Raw genomic sequence first — 18,525 nt, 5'->3', positions numbered from 1 at the left:
CTTTCAGCCAATGAGGGTTGAGAATGTTTGACGGAGCACGTGCAGAGAATCTTCCCTGAGCTGTGTGAAAATCTCTGGAGGGGTGTGAAGCCTGGGCTTACTCGTCCATTTGCTGATCCTCACACATACAATATAAATATACACAAAAAATCCTGCATAAAGACACGTGTAAATGCAGAACTATATTTATGCATGCACACACACAAAAACACACACACACACAAACACACACTTTGAAAGCTCATTCACAAGTGCATGTAAATACTGCTACATTTTACCATATTTTTTTATGTTATTATACTTTTCTTAAAATAGTTTTCTATCTGTGTTTTTAATGTTTGTTTTACTTTTATGAATGCACCACAACACCAAGTCAAATTCCTCGTACGTGTCAACCTACCTGGTAATAAACCCGTTTCTGATATCGATCTAAAGACAAGCACCACAAGAGGCAAACATGTTGCATGCAAATATTTAAATTGAAAGATGCTCTGCGAGCATACACAAACAGACACCGTCTTTGATCCCATCCTCACTTTACACATGCGCAAACAGAAATGCAATCACCCCCGCTCCTTCTCCTCACATGTGCTCCACTGCTCTACTTCTTTTGCTCTCACACACACACACACACACACACACACACACACACACACACACACACACACACACACACACACACACACACACACACACACACACACACACACACACACACACACACACACACACACACACACACACACACACACACACACACACACACACACACACACACACACACACACACACACACACACACACACACACACACACACACACACCACATTAACAAACACATAATCATAAAATACAAAAGCATATGTGTAAGAAAGATGTGAGATTAAAAGGGGCCCACAAGGCTGGTTTATAAACACAAACACAACACAAGTAGTGATGTAAAATATATACTTCAGCTACAAACACTCTTTATATCTCAAGAACTTCAAGAATTGTTTTTTTAAGTTTTCAGTGACATCCGTCTGTACATCAATGGGCACAATGCAGGAACATATAATGGTTGGGCTTACTTTTAATGGTGCTAAAGAGTCAAACTTTGAAAAGCCCTGCACCAAGAGCTGAGTTCCTAGACGTACTGTACACCATGCAGTATGGTCATTATTTCTCAATTTAAATTATCACAAATACAATAGTATAAAATGTATTTTTATTTAGTGTAAAAGTGTCTTTCTTTATAGGTAAAACAAATATAAATTGTTGCACCTGAGCTGCTAAGATAACAAATTAAGTTAGCCACATTTAGCACATGTTTTCTGTTACGGTATTTGCTAAACTGTTTTTAAATATATCACCCTATGTTTTACTCAAAACAATTTCAGTGACAATGCTTACACTACAAAGTTGTGACTGCTATGGCAGAAACTCCTATTTCAAAATTTTATGAAATCTGTGTTAATATTAAGAGTAAAGTTCATTTTAAGAGAAGCCTAGAAAGACAAACACAAAGTGATATTTGAGCCTCACAAGAACATATTTGTCAAACTGAAAAATAAGACTGCAGCTAATTTGTGTGTGCATGACTGTATGCTATGTATGTATGTATGTATGTATGTATGTATGTATGTATGTATGTATGTATGTATATATGTATGTGTGTGTTCAGGGACAACCAATCAATGTCAGAGAACGTCTTCCGATCTGCATCAAACCAACGTGTGATGATGTCACGACAGGAGCCTCCCCCGTCATGTGTGGGTGGGAATAATGTAGCCCTGTGGAGATGGGGATTCCTTGGGATTGTGGGAAGGCATGATCTATCTCCAACTCCCTGCACACTTTAATTAAGTTAAATGAAAATTAGGGATGCACGATATTGGTTTTTTGAAACCGATACCGATAACTTCCTGCTTCTCAAGGCCGATACGAAAACAATTTTTACGCCACTAATTATTTTAACGCGATTAACGCATGTGCATTTTTTTTCCTTGGCCGCCCCGTAGTTTCAGAGCGCATTGAGTTTAAAATACCATCTACAAGCTGATGCTGACAGCCCCGCTCCTGCCGCCCGCTTGTGGCAGACCACACTTCCACGCTCACCGGCAGGCACCGACTGGCCATCTGGAGGACCGGGAGGGTGTGTGTATGTGTGGCCCGAGCGAGCGAGAGAGAGACCTTACGTGCATTGTTGTTGTTAGCATCTGGTGCTAGCTAGCTGCGCTAACGGATATAAGGAGCTGTTTAAATGAAAACAGAGGAGCGACATTTCGCCACAACTGCGCCGAGCACTTGACTTTATGCAGGAAGCCAGACAGTGGGACATTGTATGAAAAGTCAGCACACTCAGCACGGATAGTGCGCAACATGATTGCAGCGTCCAGGCAGCTCCGGTTCGAGCATATGCCTTGAGTTGCACATAGCTCCAACGCACATACCACCGACGACATGTTTGTTTACTGTCCTGGCTTCACGGCCGCACACCATTCACGTCACAGCCAGGCATGAGTTAGGGAGCGCTGGATTTGTGAAGAACTCCCCTCTTCCTAAACCACTAATACCACAGTACTGGCAAAACGGGAGGAGCCGAGTGAAAAACAAGCACCCCTCATCCCAATCCACCCACACCGCAGTATTTTTTTCTTTTTTTTTACCCAAAAAATATATTGTATATTATCGGGGCTATTAATACTGGTATCGGGTTTATCGGGATGACGTCATAATTCCTAATATCGGACCGATAATTATCGGGCCGATAATTATCGTGCATCCCTATTAAATATATGTTTGGATGAAATGTGCCTAAATTAACCTTCTGGATAAACTGAACTGATATCAAAGGTTGCAATCAGAGGAGGGGATATATGTCATAATACAAATTAAAGGGTAAGTCAACCATGTGGATTTAATCACTAAATATTAAATACATTCTTCACAGAAAAAAAAAATCTTTTTGAACTGAAAAACCTAAAAAAGCAGGGAAAATGCTAGGCTCTTGGATGACACCTTTCTTTGAATGTTTAAAATGTAATACCATCAGGTAGTTCTCCGCCTAATTCTATTGCATTCTTTTGAAACTGGTGACTAGGGATTTTGCATTACGCAAAAATTGGCCCAAAAATGTAGTAATATAAAAAGGGTCATATATTTTTTTTATATATCAATAGACTTCTCTACTGGGAAGTTTTTCATATAAAAACACAGATGCTACTCAAACAAACTCAGTCATCATTAATGTTAGAAGTATGTCATTTTACTTCTATAACAAATAGCAGGTGTAATAAGGTTTATGTCCACCACACACTTTGGTTGGCGGACTTTTACCAGCAGCAGAAATGAGGTCAGGACAAATGAGTCTGAATTGATCCATCAGAGCAGGCCACAGTATTTTGAAGTGTAGGATTCACATTTCCTGCCACCAAACTGACCATTTTGGTCCAATTAAACCCATCAAACATCAATAACAGTGTCTGAAACACAACAAGAAAATGTGATAATAGTTCTGGAAAACTGTGGTCTGCACAAAACTCCAAAAACTTCACAAAGTCTTACAGTTTTACCTCGTCTGTTGCACACCACACACATTCTCTCACTAATCACCTGAAATTGCAGAGTCACCCAATTATATTTTAGACCTTGTATTTTCAACCGTCTCTACCTCAGTGACCTTGAGCAAAAAATAATAATCAGACACCAGGGACAGTCCTTCAGTCTGCCCTTTGACCGCCTCGCAAAGCCAAATCTCTACTAACATGTTCCCTTTGATTGAGCCCATGTCTTTACCTCTTTAAACGATGGTTGGCAATTAAAAGTGTTAGTCTGAGATGATAACTAACGAAAGAGTTTCCATAGCAACGGTAAAAGTGATTCACAGAGCATGTCAGGCTGTGAAATAATTGTCACACCTCAGTGCACCACGGCCGCTGTTGTGAGATTTTACAAAAACAAAACAGTGATTGTAGCATGCTTCTATTTACAGCGTGTGTCCTTGATAGGCTCCAGTGATGACCGTGTGCTGCATTCACTCAATGGATATTTGCTCTATGCCTTAACATCTTAACAAACCACAACAGGCATGGTTTGTTAACAGGCTGGGAAATAAGATATTTGGATGTGAAGTGGTAGCAATTGTTTTATTGTCACCTGTATTTCTTTCTTTTTATACATGAGAGCACTCTTTTCCCTCCCCTCTCTCTTCTTTCCTCTCCTTTGCTACCTTCTTCCCATCAGTCTCACGCTGGTGCTCTGCTCATTAGCTTTCTGTCAGTCCTGGTTTTTGTCACCTTTTTTAAAGCAGGCTCTGAACCCACCTTGCTGCAAAACATGAACTCGAATCGTGACTGCTGTACCCATACGAGTAAGTGAGGGAGCAAAAATAGACAACCGCAGAGAGCTATCGACTTCTCTGTGATGATCACACACACACACACACACACACACACACACACACACACACACACACACACACACACACACACACACACACACACACACACACACACACACACACACACACACACACACACACACACACACACACACACACACACACACACACACACACACACACACACACACACACACACACACACACACACACACACACACACACACACACACACACACACACACACACACACACACACACACACACACACACACACACACACACACACACACACACACACACACACACACACACACACAGAGTGCAGCAGAAAGAGAACATGAACACAATCACACATCACCGTCTCCTCACAGCCCTGAGCAAAGAGCAGGTGATAGAAACCAAAGTGGAAATGAGGGTAAAACAGAGGGAGAGGCGGGAGTGAGAAGAAGAGATGGTGAGAGCTATGATGACAGAGAAGGAACTTGAATCTTAAAGTGTAATGGCTTTCAAATAGGGCTGCTTCGTGACTTCAGCTTCACTTCCTTTGAAGGGAAGTCAAATCCTCCCATCTGTCCCCCAAACTCACTCACTGATCCTCCTTTAATACGTCCTTCTGTTGGAGGAAAACACCCCGCACTCTGTCTACTACTGAGTGAGCGTGTGAGGCTATTGTCTGTCCTTTACAAATTGGCCCATATACAGCACAGTATTTGCTTTTGTTTACTCCTTGAGTCAAGCTTGTCCCTGGTTAAACTCACAGCAGGGTGAGAAGAGCCTTTAGATACTTCCGTCTGAAAACATTTCTCAGGCCTAATCTTCTCCCAGGAATTACTGTTATATATGGCAGGCAATTTATCAGACCAATCGCTTTATTTGAAAGACACATCTATTTTATCCAGTGACAAAACAGTGTTTTGTCAATTTAGGTTGTCACCATTTAAAAAACTAAGCACTTATTATGGGCTGCAACACACTACAAATAATAAAAATAGCAACATTCTGGAATATTCAGCCACTTTAAGGGTTGAAATGCCTCTGCATTCAGGGAATACCGATTTCTACTCCCAGTTTAAGACAGTTAGGATTGAATGTTGAAAACAAAACAATCAGCAACGAAGGAAGGACACTGCTAACAGTAGAGTACTAGTGTAAAATGCGATAAAACAACAATAAAGTTCGACTAATTACGTGCAATGCAGTCGTTGCTAGCTCCTGCAGTTTATGCTAACACTGCCGACACCTTTTTTTCACTCCCATCACCCTTTTGCGTCACCACACAAGTACATTTTGCTCGTGTGTTTATGGCGCATTAATGCTTTTTTAGTATGCGTTTCCTCACTAAAACTCACTGAGTATTGTTTAGGCCTGACAAACTTGTTCATGAGTGATCTTCCTTATACAACTTTTGTAAAGCTGAATCTTTATGGCGATAGATAACTAATCCTTTTCCAAATTGTAATAATTGTCAGTTGACTTTATAATAAATATATAGACTGTTTTTCATCAGCATAACACATTGTGGAAGCCAGCTGATTGCTACATTTTAATTTGATTATTCACCGGAAAAGCTCCATAATATTTATAATTGATGTGTTCTTTGAAAACATCAGTTCAAATGTGCATTAACATTAGTTGCACTTAGTCCTCTGCCTGCTTTTATTCAAATGATTCACACAACCTGACCTTTCACACCGTTACATTTACTTTAATTATATATTCCATCTGTGTATTAAGCGTAAACTATACCTGTAATAACAAACTCAACTTTGAATAACAACCCATTTAGCAGGTGCTCTGAATGTGGCAGTGAGTGCATAATGAGTAATTATTTTCAATTCAGAGCTCGGGAGTCACCTACTCTAGTTTGATAGCAGCGTTCTCTTGTCTCACGGAGTCAAGGTCAAGCATGGCTAATGGCCAAAACATTGTCATTGTCACATTGACACAGTGGTGGTTAGCGCTGCAGCCAGCCGCTGAATAGCACTCCACGTCATGGAAGTCAACTGAGGGCTGTGGAGATGGAGTGGAAATGTAAAGTGCCACTATGACTGATTCCACTGTCAGAGAAGTCATTCAGAGATTACGCTCACTGTAGCAGTGCATTCAAATCATCGCAGGCATGCAAAGACTCCAGTAGCTTGAATAATACTGACCAGAAGAGTTTTGTTTTGTGCTTCACTGCAGACAAAGGCCAGTCTTCTAGAATAAAAACATCTTCCAACTCTTGTAGTATAGAAGTTGGAAACAAAGTCTTGTACGTTTCATTAGCTTCCAATTTATTGAGGAAAACCCAAATATATAGGACTTTGTGCTTAATCCAAGTGCACATGTCAATTAAGGGACAAAGTGAACTCTAAAAGGTACCCCTCACAGCATTGAACCCCATTGAAAGACTGCTGCAGCTGAAAAGTTGTTATTTAATTACCATACTGATGACATTTTGAGGTTGGACCTTAGTATTTAGCTATGACAGGTGAAGTTTTTCATCTGTGTCTCAGTACGCAAACACACAGACATCGCACACAATATGGAGGCTTTTTGAGTAAAATTCAGATCCGTATTCTCTGTGCACTACTGGACTTTACTTGAAGGATCTGATTTTCGGCCAGTTAAAGCAAAAAGGAAAAAAACTACACGTAGAGCCATTACATAATCACACCTGAATTGTCAATAAAGGGTTTTCTTTCAATCAAATTGTCTTTCTGTGAGTTTGAGGATGCTCCCCTACTCAAACTGAAGTATTCAAATAATGTGTTATGGCAGAAAGTTTAATACAGCGTATTTCTGGTATATTCATTTTTATGTCACCTGATATATAGGATGTGTGTTAAACTTGAATGGGACAAATTGATGTTTTCCTCTTAAGCATACTGAGGTTTTTAAATGATTTTCCATTTTAAGTAGAAGTAGATTAGCACAATTGTCTTTTCTTCCACTTTTGTGTTATAATCAAAAGGTGTTTTTTTGGCTATTTGTGAGTAGGTAAGGTACAGTACAACCTGTGATTTCTGCCTTGAGTAAAATGATTACCCGTTGATAAGTATTTTTCAGAAAGTCATTAGAAGAGGCCCATGAGTCTCTTTGCTAATTATCAATGGTCTTTGCAATTAACAGCAGATGTACCCATGTTAAGTGAATTGATAAGAGGTCAGAGGAACTCCAAGAGAGGGGCTTCCTCAGACATAATACAGTTAAAGTCTTGTTGGTTAGTGGTTCATATCCAGCATGCATTAGCTAAGAAACGATAAAAATGTTGGTGTGTAAGCTGCATAGGGGAAAATGTATGTGCGCTTTGTTAATTGGATAATTCATATCCTGCAAGACTCCTAAAGAGGCCATGAGAGGATGTGTGTTATTGAGTCACACAGTTAAAGAGACAATGGTCGTTCTGAATTATCAATAGATGTATTCATGTTATTGTGAGCGGACTTCGGGGTGGAAGGAAGTCTATGCAGAATGTGTGTGTGTGTGATCCCAGCTATACATTGGTCATCTGTTAACATCTCCTTGTAAGAAAATGGGGCGTAGTCAACAACTACTGAAGTCCACAAAGCCCTGAAATGTTTGCCGAAATGAGATTTGCACCTTCCAAAGTAGGATGAATGCCGTCTCTCTTAATCAGACCAGGTTTTCCCCAGAAGGCTGTCTAATTATTTACGAAGCCCAAATTGTTTGCTGGGCACCACCAAGACAACCAGCGCTGAAATGATGACATGCGGCTATACATGTCATCATTGATCAGATTGGGGAGGGGACCAGAGAAGATTATTGTGTCCGAGATTGTTTTAGCATAACTACTCACCGACTCCACATTAAGTTTGGTGCATTCTGATAGGCGTAAACGAACATCATTACAACCGACGTGAATAACAATCCTACTGTATTTACGTTTATTTTTAGCCAGCAGTTTAAGATGCGCCTCAACGTCGCCCGTTCTGACCCCCGGAATGCATGTGACTGTGGAGGCTTCGGTCTCTAAATTCACGTGTCTCATAATAGAGCTACCAATAACCAGAGTTGGCTTCTCAGCGGGTGTCTCGCTGAGTGGGGAATATCTGTTAGATACGTGAACGGGTTGGTGGGGACCTGCGGGTTTCGCGTTATGCCCCTTCTGGTCATGGGTGGTGCTCCAACAAAACACATCTCCCAAAAGAAACTGGGGGCAAGGCACACAAACCTCTTCGCAAATATATAAGCAAGCGCAGATGTAAAAGAGACAAACTTAAAAAAAAATGTGTTTCAAAATGCATGACCCCTCCCTATAACACAACAGGATATGAAACGCAACTGCACATCCGCTTAAAATCCCAGCGTATGTTTTGCCAAAAATCAATACATTTTGGTTCAAGAAACATTTAACCCTCATCAGTTTTGAATTGTACCTCTGTGAGTGCTTGGTGAATGAAACAGGCGGTGTCAGGAGACACCTCCCAAGGTGACTTCTCTTCCACCATGATGGCGTCCAGCGTGGCCTTCTCAAGGATGACATCAAAGGATGCTTCAGGAAAGGAGAGTTGGCGCACGTCCATCTGTTGCCAGGTCATTCCCGGGCAGTGGCTGTACCTGGCACCCATTGTACTGATGCACACAGAGGAGTAGTCTATGTTGGTGATGGAGCGGTAACCGGCACTGTACATGTCTCCACTCATACTGCTGTTTCCACAACCTGAAGGGAGAGAAAAGGGAATCATGAGATAAAAGAAGGTCGTAGAGAAAGATGAGCATGATAGGTGAAGAAGAATAGAAAGAGGGAGAGAGACTGAAACCAATATGTCTCTGATGACTCAACTCCCTAATCTGTTTTCCAGTATGAGTTTATAATCGTGTTATCAATATGGCAACAAAATATTATTGAGGAGTAACTTCCTATCATGGAAACAAAGGCTGTTATGACGGGGATCGCCACCACACACACAGTCTTTATTTGATCAAGCTGCCATTCAATCATGAGCACCAAGCAGAGATGGAAACCACACACTCCAGACGACCATATGGGCGCTCGTATAAAGTGTTTGCAGGGGGGAGCCGTCTAACATGACCTCAGACTGCACGAAATCTGTCACAAGCAACAAGCTTTCAACTAGTAGACTGTCACCGAGTGACGCATGGATGAAAGCCAGGGAGGGAAATGAAAGGGGACAAAAGAAAAAAGTGAAGATTGTCTCTCATGTAGCACGTCAAGATGAAAATAATCTACTGAATGCTGCATCTCACCTTTTGGATCAGATGACTCATAGATTGTGTAGATGTGAAGAGGAGGAGGAGGTGTGGGTGGAGAAGACATGCAGAAGAAAAAGGGAAAGGTGCAGTAGGCGGAGGACGTGGGGGGGACATATACACTATCTGATGCACAGAAACAGTGTCAGTAAAGGTGAAGTTCATGAGTGTTAGCCGTGGAGATGATCATATAATCTTGCATTTATTCAAGTCAGTGTGTCTGTGAATCTGGGGGGAGGGGGGCGGGGGGGAAGAGGGTGTGAGAGGTGGGGCTGTGACTTCCACTGCAAACGTGTGGCTGCCGCTTGTTATCACCTTTATGCTTCAAACTAATTACCAGCCTCCAAATGTTTGTAGGATCTTTTCAGATAGCAGCCTCACACACTTAGAAACACATTCAGGTTAGGGCTGAACGATTAATCGATTTTAAATCGAAATCGCGATTCGAGATGATGCGATTATCAAATCGCAAAGCCTGCGATTTTTTAAAACTTTTTTTTTTTTTTTTTACACATTTTTTTCTTCTTCTTGTGTGTCAGTCATCCACACCAATCAGAAGTGCTGTGCTCCACATGTACCAGCCATTGTTAATCAATCAGAAGTGGCCCATGATAGAAGGTGATAGACAGATTGATCCAATCACCTGCCAAGTATTTTTGAAAGTGCCTGCCCTTTCCAAATGGCTTCCAATGGAGCTTTCCTAGATAGTTTGGTGAAACAAACCATCTGAGTCAGGTTAGTAATGCTCCATCACATGTTCTACATCTAAAAGGGTGAATCTTTAACTGAAGCTTGACTTTAAAGCAACCCAACGGAAGTTTCATGTATGTTTAGTTCTTTCACTCGTAGCTCGGGCTGCGGGGGTGCTAGAGACGGGAGTATGTTGATACGACCTTCCTAGCCGGAGTTATGGCCGCATTTTACAATAAACTTCCGTTGGGTCGCTTAAAAATAAATATCGCAATTCGAATCGCAATCGCAATATTTGTCAGAAAATGTGTGTGTGTGTATGTGTGTGTGTGTGTGTGTGTGTGTGTGTGTGTGTGTGTGTGTGTGTGTGTGTGTGTGTGTGTGTGTGTGTGTGTGTGTGTGTGTGTGTGTGTGTGTGTGTGTGTCACTTGATGGCTAGTACATTCTAAACTAGAGTACGCCAGCTCGGTCTGGGACCCCTACACTGATAAAGACAGTGATGCCCTGGAATCAGTACAAAGAAGAGGTGCAAGATTCATTTTTGGAGATTATGAATGGGACAGCAGTGTCACAGAAATGCTCAAGCGGTTGAACTGGGTGGAATTAAGTGAAAGGCTCGTTTGGTTCTCTTCTTCAAGATTGTCCATAACATCTCAGCCATTGATGCATCAATGTACCTAGAGCCAGTTAGAAGAAGTGCAACCCGCAAAGCCAACTCTTTGAACTTCGAGCGAATTTTCGCAACTAGTGACACTCTTAAATACTCCTTCTTTCCGAGAACAATCAGAGAGTGGAACTTGCTACCAGAAGAAGCTGTCATCGCAGAAACCGTGGAGTGCTTCCGGCAAATTTTAAGAGACATTTAGCGGGGATCATCCATCCACACTGAGCGTGATACCTCTGGGTTCTGCCCAGTATTAATCCAGATCCAGATCCAGATGGCTATCCCTGTGACGTTGGCTTCAGATATAAGGCGGCAATATGTCAGCATTGCTGGTCACAGGGACATCATTGAATGCTTTCTTTATGGATGTCTGGAAGAAGACAGAATGTTTCAGGGTTGAATTACACAGGCTCAACAGGTTATTTTAGATTTGTCTATTTTAGAACATTACTTTAGGTGTGCCAAAAGCAAGCAACAGCTTTGGAAAACCCATGTTGCATGTAGAGAGGCTAGCATTCAAACGTAGAAGAATATTTCTAATAAAGAATCTGAGATATTAAAAGAAATTATGGCATTATTCAATCCGTCCACAAATAATATTTAGTTAAAGGTTCAATTAAAAAGGTCTGTGGCCTTGTTTCATGCCCAGGTTTGGTGCTCTCCAGAGTGGGTTAAATCCCTGCTGCACTCCCCTCTCAAATCCCCAAGCATGCCAGACATTGTTTCCAGAGGGTTTCCCCCCGCTGACACAGCTTTGTGTGTGTGTGTGTGTGTGTGTGTGTGTGTGTGTGTGTGTGTGTGTGTGTGTGTGTGTGTGTGTGTGTTGTTTTCTTTTTCCATGCACTCGGGGGTGTCATTCCTAGGGGTTGTCACGACAATTATAGTCGCCAAGCTGTCAACAAGGACACTATTCTTATTTTAGATTTGTGACATCAGCTGGTGCCCCCCGCAACCTCTGACCCACACACACACGCTTACCAACTTTACCTGCACACACACACACACACACACACACACACACACACACACACACACACACCACACACACACACACACCACACACACACACACACACACACACCACACACACACACACACACACACACACACACACACACACACACACACACACACACACACACACACACACACACACACACACACACACACACACACACACACACACACACACACACACACACAGCAGAGGAAAAAAGTGGTTTGATATTACATTACATTTCATTTAGCTGACGCTTTTATCCAAAGCGACAAAATGCATTCGACCAAGAAGATACAACCTTGAAGAAAACAGAATCATATAAGTACATTAGGTTTCATAGAGCCAACACATTTCAAGTGCTACTCAACAGGCTTTAGATAAGCCAGTCCTTTGTTAGTATATAAGTGCTTAGTTAGTATCTAAGTGCGATATGTAGTTTTATGCACATGTAAGGGCAGATCCTCCAGTGTATGTATCACGTGCATTTATGTGACAAAGGTTTATTCAGGATACCATGCCAGTCTGGAGCCTGGAGTCTGTTGTTCCTCCAGCTGGAAGCCAGGAAGCTAAAAGCTCCTGATAACGCATCCTAACTGGATTATCCAGAGCGACAGAGAGGCAGACTATAGTTAGAGGAGTCATATCACCTCGTTCTGCTGGCTGTGTGAGTGTGCATGTGATGGAAAATGTGAGTCCTGTTCCTATAAAGCATCCTACCCCTCATACAAATAAATTGTGGTGAACACCCGTCATCTGCTTGTGACGTGTAAAGTGCATTTGTTATTCATGTGTCTGTCTCTGTGTCTGTTTATACAGGGAATGATGCACAAGCCACGTTGTTGTTGTGTTTTTTTTTTAAATAGGAGAAGAAAATCAGCCACTTGTGCAGAGAGGAATGTTGTCCAAACATGGAGGTTCCTTCCTGCAGACTTGGTGATGCTCAGCCCAACAATGGTATCCTGTTGCATGACTGACCTGAGAAACCCTTTGATATTCAAGAAAAACACTCGACACGTGAGTCTCACAGGAAGGAAAAGCTCAGAGTTAATCCACTGGAATAATGCGCCGTTCCTTTGCTGCTCCTACACGGTCGTCTGACCAAACAGCAGAAAAAAAGGGAAGAAATACAAAATAATTTTTTTTGCAGAATGTAGTTTCCTAAATTATACTGTTAAATTACAATTTCCCCACGATAGGGAAAGGTTTATGTAGTTCAATCAATCAATCCATGAAATACATGTCATAAGAGAAGAAAACAGACATGATTTTATTGTAAACAGCAGAACTAATTCGATAAAAACCTGAGTTTCACAAGTGGGACTGTCATCTGCCGGTATTTTGGGGTTTTTCCCCACTAGGAAAACCTCGTCCAACACATTAAGATAAATAATCAAGATAGCTGCCTACGTGGGTGCTCACATCATTTATAGCACAAGCATACAGGATAGTGTTACAGCAGAGTGTCTATTGGCAAATGTAAACGCATAGCTACGCTTTGAAGATTACATAAAATATTTACATGAGTTTGTTTTCCATGTAGCGGTGCTGCTCATCAGAATATTTAAATTATTTTGACAAAAAAACGACACAATCACATCTTAATTTGGGATGCAACCCCAGCCCCTCCTCACACCACAAATGTCAGCCAAGATTTAAGGTTCCTTTGTAGTCATTTTACTAGTTTAAAGTCACGCTACTTGACTCTTACACAACCTAAACTGTTGGAGATCTGACCTTTGGGCGATCAGATGACCTCCGTCCACATAATCAGCAACTCTACAGAGTCCATCTATGGTCAGGAGGGGTGGTGGGTGGGGAACCCCTGCGAAGGAGCCAGCGGTATGAAATATCAAAGCTGCTATCTGTGCGGTGAGACGGCGCAGCAGTGGAAACTCCATGATGTCAGAGGCATTCAGGGTATTCAGTCTTATCCGAGACTGGTGTAGACACATTAAGGATGGGGACTGGGGCCAGTGGTGATGAAAGCTGATGGTTGCATGTGCTCAACACGGAGGCCCACCACCCCCGCTCACTGAGTGTGGGCTAGCCCGAGGTAAACTGACGCCGCGGTGACCCTTCACAGGGTTCAGCTGCAAGTACTGTAAATGTCAACATGTGAAAAAAAGAATAGTGAAGTGTTTGTTTTTGTGTTTGTGTGTGCATGCAGATTAATCACAAGGCTACATGTAAGTGTATGTGCCTATGGTTGTATGAGTTGATGTTTGGACATGTCACTCAATAACATTTTACGAAAAAACATTACTTATATAACATATTCGAGTATTTTTTATTTCACATGTGTGTATAAGTCTTGGTGTGTGTGATTTTGACTGTGACTGGTCCTGTCAGGTTATTGGGGGTCTGCACGTGCCTGTGTTTGAGTGTGTGCACTGTGATAATGATGAAAGTAGACAGTGTCACACTGGGTCTTTTTTTAACCAATTACCTCAGATTATTTTCTCCCACTGTTTTTTGATTAATTAGTAATAAGAATTATTATGACAGGCATTTATTGACATTTACATGCAATTACAGACACACAACGAACGCATAGACTCGTCTTACATGTATGTTACTTATATGGACTCTTAAGGCATCTTGAACTACATGAAATCAAACCACCGGGCAAAGGTAAATAAAGCTAATTATATTTGTTACTGCTCCAAAGGACCTCACTTGAAGGCAGGGTTTTACAGAGAGAGGATTAGAGATAACTTTCTGACAGTCTCACCTTGAAGGCATTCATGGTGTTGAACTTCAGCTGAGTTTCTGATTAAAAATGCACAGCTTTCCAAGAGTTGTGCTGACTGAAACAGCATCACAGCTTGTTCGGCCTCACACTGAGACAGAGGAGTGAGAGGATTGAGGAAGGATTGGGGAGAGGTAGAGGAGGAAAAAAGCAGAAGGAAGATAAAACACAAGAGGAGACAGGAGACACAAAGACTAATACAAATTAAACTAACAGAGGGTGTGAAAGAAAAGTCATGGAAGGGGAGGGGGAAAGCAAAAGAGGTCCAAATGAATTGTTAGGAAAAGAAGGATATGTCCTGTCAATGACAAAACATGACAGAAAAAAAGAATAAAGCTAGAGTTGATAAACTACTAAAGCAAAACAAGGGCGAAATGAGAGGTGAGGGAGAAGAGATAAGACTGCCATTATATTACATTGTGCACATACATGAACAGCCAGCATCTCTTTGTGCTAAAGGGATATTTAAATACACAAAACGCTGTATGTTTGGGTACGTACAAGCTAATCTGAACACAGCCTCTCCTTTGCATCTTCGCCAGATATAGAAATTCTTTATTTCCATGTTTTATAAAGCAGTTTCAGATGCTCCGGAGAAGTTGCATCAGCACGTGGCCTGATGAAATGTTCTCAAATCAAACGCTCGGCTCTTCCGGCAAGTTCTCCTTACAAGTCTCTTCTTCCCCTTCTCTCACAAAAGCAACCTCAGTTACGTAACCGGGTACACGAGATAATTAGTGACTGAATAATTAAGCGTGCGCCTGTGATAGTGTGACTGTTTGATGGAGTGTGTGTGTGTGTGTGTGTGTGGGGGGGGGGGGGGGGGGGTGTGTGGGGGTGTGTGTGTGTGTGTGGGGGTGTGTGTGTGTGTGTTTGATGGAGGACTTTTGGAAGGACTCCATTATATGAATTTGCCTCTCTGCTGTGGCACAGAGCCCACAGCTTCTCTCAGATCCAAAAACACCAACAGTCACCAGGAACAGGGGCTTCGTAAAGGGCAATGAGAGGAGACACATCTTTTCTATCTTTTGAGCCAGAATTAAGTTATTGAAAGCCTCCTACCCCCCTCTTTATGATACTAGTTATGCCTTGTTACCTTCCCTACCAGAATTCTTACAATACCACTAGGTCAAGCTTTTGCTGTACACATGTGCAACACTACTGTCATTTATTATTTTTTCTGTATTAGTATTATTTTGATTTGCTAATTGTCTATGTGTTTGGTTTGTGAAGCCTTTTGAGATATGCTATATAAATAAAGGTTGATTTGATACTGTCTGGATCTTAAGCCCTCTCTGTCCTCAGCGGGGTCAAACAACAGCCGAAGAAATCTGCGCAGCAGTTTAAGTCTGGTGATCAAGAACAATGGACAGAGCGCTCACATGACAGCAGTGCAGCTGTCAGACAAAGTCGGGGAGATGAGAGCAGCGGGGGTGACTGAGAGTGGGAGTGGAAGAGAGACAGAGGGACAAACAGAGAGGGACAGAGAGAGAGAGACTGAGGTGGGAAGCCCAAATGATGCAATTGGATCTTTCTGTGTAACTGAAGAACTACTTTCAGCACGAACACACAGCATGAGTCAGGTGTGTCACTGCAGGTCAGGTCCTTGTAAAGCATCATGTTGTGACCTGTTTGACTTCCAGAAACAACAACAACAAATCCTCCCTTAAAATTAAACATACAGGCCTAATACAGCTGAGAGAGTATTATTGTATTATCTCTATTTCTCACAGTTTCCATCCCACTGAAGTGTCTCTACAAAACTCAGATCAACGGTATATTGCTGATCACATTATGACATCCTTCATCACAATTGATGAAATTACACTAGAAACATGATGGTGGATGATGGTCACTTCAAATGTATATTCCATAGAGTTAGTTGACTTTATTTGGATGATTTACTAACTCATTTAACATTTAAGTCACCCAGGAGAAGCCACATATAACAGTATTTTGGGCTACTGCTAGGACTGCTCAATTAATCGTATTTTAATCGCAATTACGATTATGGCATGCAACAATTACGAAAACAACATAATCGAAATAAAACGATTATTTTGTTATTATTATTAACTTTTTTTTTTTATTGTATTACTTTTTTTTTTATTGGTTTTTCAGTTGAATTATACTTAAAGTTCAGGGTAATCAACTGTTAACAACATACTGTTCAAATGTTTTCTCTCCAATAAATTGATGTTTTCAAAGTAAATGGATAATCGTTTTTAATAATCGTGATATCAATTATTGACCCAAATAATCGAAATTATGATTTTTGCCATAATCAAGCAGCCCTAGCTACTGCTAAACAATTTTAAATTGTAAATGTTATGCCACAGTTGTTGGTCAGTCTTTGGGTCCAAACCGAAATATTACAACAACCAGTGGATGCATTGCCATCAAACTGTATACAGACATCTATGGTCCCCTCAGGATGAATTAGAATAACAAGGTTATAAACCCTTGTTCCTTTAATACCATAAATGTTTCTCAACATAGGGACACCGGGCTCTTTGTTATGGTAACTTTTATCATTTTGGTTTCAATCAAAACATGGTGCCAGTTGCCAAATTCATCTAAAATGTACCCAAAATCTGAGAGTGAATTCAGCTGCAGATTGAATAGGTTGTTTGTTTTTTTGTGTAATCTTTAGGCTTGTGGCTTTTATCAAAGAAACCAGATATATTCTAACACAGTTGCTCATCACTTGTACTAATCATTCAGGAAAGTGCATCAGCTACAATTAACATTATTTACTGGGGAAATGAATGGTACACTTTGCAGCTCTACGCCCTGTATGGGAGCATCTGCATTCAATGTTCTTCTCCGTTAATTAATTCCGTTTTTTTCTGTAATTTGTCCCATACGGCTTAATTAGTCTCTTTCAAACAGTCTGGCTGAGCGCCAAACCTCCGGCACATTAACACGGTAAGTGACACCTTTCCCTGTTCCACCGCGTCGTATGGAAAATCACCAACACCTTGCTCATCAAACCACAGCAGTCACAAAAGCACTCATTATTATTTATCAAACACTTGGCAGGATTCACATTATGAAATTAAAACCGATATTTCAGCAATAACATCTCTCTCAGTATTTTCAATTCACCAAAGTGTGCTGTTCTCCTTCTCCCTCCCCTTGATGTTCATTAAAGCCACGCTGAGTCAGACGCAGAGGCACCAATATTTATTTTTCCATCAGCCTAGTCTAGCAAGAAAGTATGTGTGTGTGTGTGTGTCTTGTGCACTGTTTGTTCTCTTCTTGTTTTAATCGGTCATGTTGCAGCAGAGAGGAACGTTATGATTCAGCAAAACAATGTGTGAGTGTGAGCATTTGGGTTTACAGGAATCATTTCTCTATTCCCTTTAATCTGCGACAAATCCAACTCACCTACCGTGGCACACACACACACACACACACAGCAAAGAGAGACTACTTTATGAGGCTATAAGATGCAAAACAGACAAAGGCTTCACTGTCACTGTCAGGTACTTTGTTCTGCAATGAGGATTCAAAGAAGAATATTTTATGCCAAGTTAGCAAAAGTTAGATTTTACGGCAACAATTATATTGTCTTATTCCAGCCTTTTATTTCAGTGTGAAATTGTAAATGAGGCCAAAACTAAGACAAATCTCAGAGTTCCAGTGAGTGCAATGTTTGTGGAGAGTCTGACACATGCTGGGAACAAGAACACAAATACACAAACAGATACACGAGTTTAGCCACACACACATTATTGTGTAGAGGAGGAAGGGAGGATAAAACAGCAGTACAGGCTTTTTCAATTAGCCACCTACCAAGACCACGTCTGTGAGAAAAT

The 18,525-nt window shown here is 41.3% G+C and overlaps 1 protein-coding gene across 4 annotated transcripts in view; it reads right to left on the bottom strand.

Moving 5' to 3' along the window:
- ece2a (endothelin converting enzyme 2a) overlaps positions 1-18,525 on the bottom strand; it is a 91,860-nt gene that overhangs the window by 47,504 nt on the left and 25,831 nt on the right. For all 4 annotated transcript variants that reach the window (XM_034195942.1, XM_034195944.1, XM_034195945.1 and 1 more), the window contains one exon: positions 8,767-9,050. In XM_034195942.1, the coding sequence (XP_034051833.1) occupies positions 8,767-9,050 (284 nt within the window). The remainder of the gene's footprint in view (positions 1-8,766; positions 9,051-18,525) is intronic.

Source organism: Gymnodraco acuticeps, unplaced genomic scaffold, assembly GCF_902827175.1.
Source record: "Gymnodraco acuticeps unplaced genomic scaffold, fGymAcu1.1, whole genome shotgun sequence".
NCBI lineage: Eukaryota > Metazoa > Chordata > Actinopteri > Perciformes > Bathydraconidae > Gymnodraco > Gymnodraco acuticeps.
This window is presented reverse-complemented; position numbering and strand designations above follow the sequence as displayed.